Source organism: Egretta garzetta, unplaced genomic scaffold (genome assembly GCF_000687185.1).
Source record: "Egretta garzetta isolate BGI_Z169 unplaced genomic scaffold, ASM68718v1 scaffold306, whole genome shotgun sequence".
NCBI lineage: Eukaryota > Metazoa > Chordata > Aves > Pelecaniformes > Ardeidae > Egretta > Egretta garzetta.
Window position 1 is genome coordinate 3,327,748 of NW_009260131.1, and position 4,163 is coordinate 3,331,910.

The following is a 4,163-nucleotide window of genomic DNA, read 5'->3' on the forward strand; positions in this document are numbered from 1 at the left end:
CGGCAGCCCCCGGGGCTGCTGCTGTGGCGGCGCCGGCTCTGCCAGCCTCCCTCCTCCTCCGTCCCACCGGCGGCTCCTGTTTTATTTACTTTTCCCGCTGAAACGGAGCGGCTCCGCGTTAAGCGGAGGTTCCCACAGCCCACCCTTCTTTTGCGAGGCTGAAGAGCAGGAAAGCCTCCCTAACGAGCCGGGGCCGCTGCGGAGGTTTCTAATCCGTATCTGATCCCCGTGAGAGATCAATGAAACGATCAATCGCGGCCTCTCCTCAAGCGCTCCCTCACCCTCCCGTCGAGGAGCGATCTAGCCCGGACCCACACTACTCCTCCCCAGCCACCAGTGCCCAGGTGGCTTTGCGAGGCTGAAGAGCAGGAAAGCCTCCCTAACGAGCCGGGGCCGCTGCGGAGGTTTCTAATCCGTATCTGATCCCCGTGAGAGATCAATGAAACGATCAATCGCGGCCTCTCCTCAAGCGCTCCCTCACCCTCCCGTCGAGGAGCGATCTAGCCCGGACCCACACTACTCCTCCCCAGCCACCAGTGCCCAGGTGGCCAGGTTTGGGCTCTAGCCTGCAGGTCACCCGGCCAAACGCAGGGTGAGGCGTCCAGCAGCACCTCCATCCCTCCTTGCCTGCAGCCCGCCAAGGCGGTGGACCCTCTGGGACAGGCCCCGGCTGAGGAACTGGGTGCATTTCCCAGCTTACGCAGCTGAAGCGGTCGCTGTGCACGGGTAGGCCCGTGGAGCCGCTGGCGCACGTGTCACTCGCGTGCTCTTTGGGAAACACTTCCCCAGGTTGTAATCATTCCTGGCTGCTAGTCTCTGGTGCTGGCACGCAGTGGCCCCGCTGTAAAAGTAATGAAAATGCAGTTTTCCCAGGCTTTGAATGTGAACCCGTGTCGAGAAAAGAAATTCATTAGTATTTAATGTTTCTGATGGATAAGGCAGGTGGCCTCAAAAGAAGTGGATGTGCTGTTCGGTGGAAAGCCTTATTGTTGGAAAGGAGATGGATGATTAAATGTAGCATCATCTGCGCTTCCCTATGTGGAAAGTAACCATCTAGCAGTGAATGGGGAAAAGCCAGCACGTGGGTCATTCATGTTAAACCTGAGCATGGTAGGCAAGAAGCTGAGTGGGAGAGGAGTTGAAAGGGCAAAGTTTACTTGTTTGGGGTTTTTTTTTTTTTTTTTAGGCAAATGTAAAAATGTGACTAGAGGCTATACAGTATGTTATGCTACCCATCAGACTTGGCTACAGAGTCAAGCTTGAAGAACACTGCTCTTTTCTTGCCAACTTATTCAGCCTACAGTCACTCAGCCTACAACAGCTTGTCAGCTCTACTGAAAAGAGCCAAATCAGACTTTACCATAATGTTTCTTCCCCTCTCCCTTGCAAAAGACAGTACGTTTCTTGAATCAGATTGGGCAGAATTTCTTGTGGTATCTGGCCAAGAGTTCTGTTAATATCTCTTCTGTTCAGAAGAGGCAGCCTGGTCCTGTTAACTGTTGAGTGCTGAAGAAAGCAATTCTTTCTCATGGAGTTGCAGGAATGTTCTGTTCGTAACGCATCTATGTTTTTATGAGCTTCAGCAAACTAAACACAGAGGGAGATAGGCAAATGTAAAAATGTGCGGTTTCAAGTGCTCGCCCTGTTACAGCCAAGGCTGCTTTTGACATAAAAGCTACTCTATAATTTTCACAAGATTTAGAAGAAAATTGGGGTGATTCTTTTTTTCACCGAGTTCTCACTCTGTGTTAGTGGCATCATGAGAGCAGAAGTTTCTTGTGACCACTCAAACCATCTGCATGTTTTCAAATATTGGCCTGGTCCTGAAATACCCTAAAGCTGAGCCTCACCTTATGCCAAAAGTCGTTTGGGAATCGACGGGGGATGGTTACATGAGTAAGAGCTGCTAACAGGCAGTTATGGCTTCCCCTTAGAAAGTGAATGTTTCTCCAGGATGAGAGCTGCTTAGCACCAAAATAAAACCCCCATGATTTGATAGAGATTTGTTTTGGCAAATACTTCTAATTTCTTCGGCATCTGTAGCAACAACTTACTACTTAGCGACCCTAGATGTACTTTTCTCCCTCTGAAGCTCTCCATTCAGTTATTTGTTGACTCCAAGGTGAGAATAGCATGGGGTTTAGGGACTTCTAAAATTTCTTTGTATGTGTGTGTGGCTTTGAAAATCTGTTGTTCCAAAGCGACTTTGTTTTGTTATCCCTTTACTATCCATCCCTTTTTAGCAGTTGAACCTTCCTGCCATTCTTTACGGCCCTTTTGGGCATGCTTCATAAAGTGCCATTATAGATGTTGAGTTCACCGCCTCTAATTAAGATACAAAAATTCATACATCTGTAAGTCACCTAAATTGCAGCATAGTATTTTGCAGAATGGAGTTTCAGGGGTTGATGCTAGAGCCATATACTCGAAAAAAGCAGAAATGCAATAGTTACCCTAAGTCCTTAATCAGTTTTAATGATTCTCATCAGAGCCCTGCTAACTGTAGCGCTTGAGCTTTCTTGCTAATGTCCTGGAATTCCAAAGTAATGCTGCGTGTTTCTTGCTACTTATTATAACCACCTGCAAAGGAATGCAAAGGGCACCGGTATTCAATCAAAATGCACAACAATGAATGAAGCATTCTTAACTTCACGCTATACATGCTTGCACAAATAAATAGAAGGAGCAGGGAGGTGGTATTTTTCTGCCTGAAAGTCTTTCAGATCTTGTACGTTGCATGCGTTAACTTTCATTTGAAAGTTGCCAGCAGCAGACTATCTGAGGGGTTTGGTTGCTTGTCTCAGTTGCTGATATTTTTTTTCTTTCTTTTTTTTTTTTTTTTTTTTTTATTTTCCCTGTTTAATCAAATTAGAAGTTTTGGAAGAACTGCCAGAAACAAGTGGGAAAACAGCACGGCGTTTCTTCTTTAATTTAACTTCCATCCCTAATGAGGAGTCTATCACCTCAGCTGAACTCCAGATTTTTCGGAAACAGGTGCACGGAGGCTTTGAGAACAACAGCAGCTATCATCACCGTATTAATATTTATGAAATTATAAAGCCAGCCACAGCCACCTCTAAGGACCCTGTCACAAGACTTTTGGACACCAGGTTGGTGCATCATAATGCAAGTAAATGGGAAAGTTTTGATGTAACACCAGCTGTTTTGAGGTGGATTGCACATGGACAACCTAATCATGGGTTTGTGGTAGAGGTGGTTCACTTGGACAAAGAGAACAGTGCCTCCAAGAGGCACGTTAGGATTAGCAGGTCTTTACATCAGGATGAAGATAGCTGGTCTCAGCTCAGGCCATTATTAGTAACGTTTGGGCATGATGGCAAGGGACACCCGCTTCATAAAAGAGAAAAGCGTCAAGCAAAACACAAACAGCGTAAACGCCACAAATACAGTTGCAAAAGGCATCCGTTATATGTGGACTTCAATGATGTGGGGTGGAATGACTGGATTGTTGCCCCGCCGGGGTATAGTGCCTTTTACTGCCATGGGGAATGTCCTTTTCCGCTGGCAGATCATCTAAACTCAACAAACCATGCCATTGTTCAGACTTTGGTCAATTCAGTGAATTCCAAAATCCCCAAGGCTTGCTGTGTGCCGACAGAACTGAGTGCTATTTCCATGCTCTACCTTGACGAGAATGAAAAAGTTGTATTAAAGAACTATCAAGATATGGTTGTGGAGGGTTGTGGGTGCCGCTAACACAGCAAATATATTAGACAAATACAAAAAAAAAAAAGAAAAGCTGACACTTTAATATTTCCCAATGAAGACTTTATTTATGTAATGAAATGGAAAGAAAAAAAAACACAACTATTTTGAAAATATATTTATGTCTACAAAAAAGTTGGGAAAACAAATATTTTAATCAGAGAAATATTCCTTTAAAGATTTTAAATGTATTTTAGTTGTACATTTTATATGGGTTTAACCCCAGCACATGAAGTATAATGGTCAGATTCTTATTTTGTATTTATTTACTATTATAACCACTTTTTAGAAGAATAGCTAATTTGTATTTATATGTAATCAAAAAGAAAAAAATATAGGGTTTGTACATAATTTTCCAAAATTGTAGCTGTTTCAATTGTGTGTATTTAAGTTGAAAAGAATACATGGAAGGTTACTATGGCAAAGTGCATGGCACA

The 4,163-nt window shown here is 44.2% G+C and overlaps 1 protein-coding gene across 1 annotated transcript in view; it reads left to right on the plus strand.

The window, feature by feature from the left end:
• The window catches only part of LOC104128703 (bone morphogenetic protein 2), a 6,782-nt gene extending 3,065 nt beyond the window's left edge, over positions 1-3,717 (plus strand). Inside the window, 2 exon segments of the mRNA XM_009641541.2 lie at positions 1,697-1,765; positions 2,873-3,717. Coding sequence (XP_009639836.1) covers positions 1,697-1,765; positions 2,873-3,717 — 914 coding nt within the window.
• The last annotated feature ends 446 nt before the right edge of the window (positions 3,718-4,163 follow it).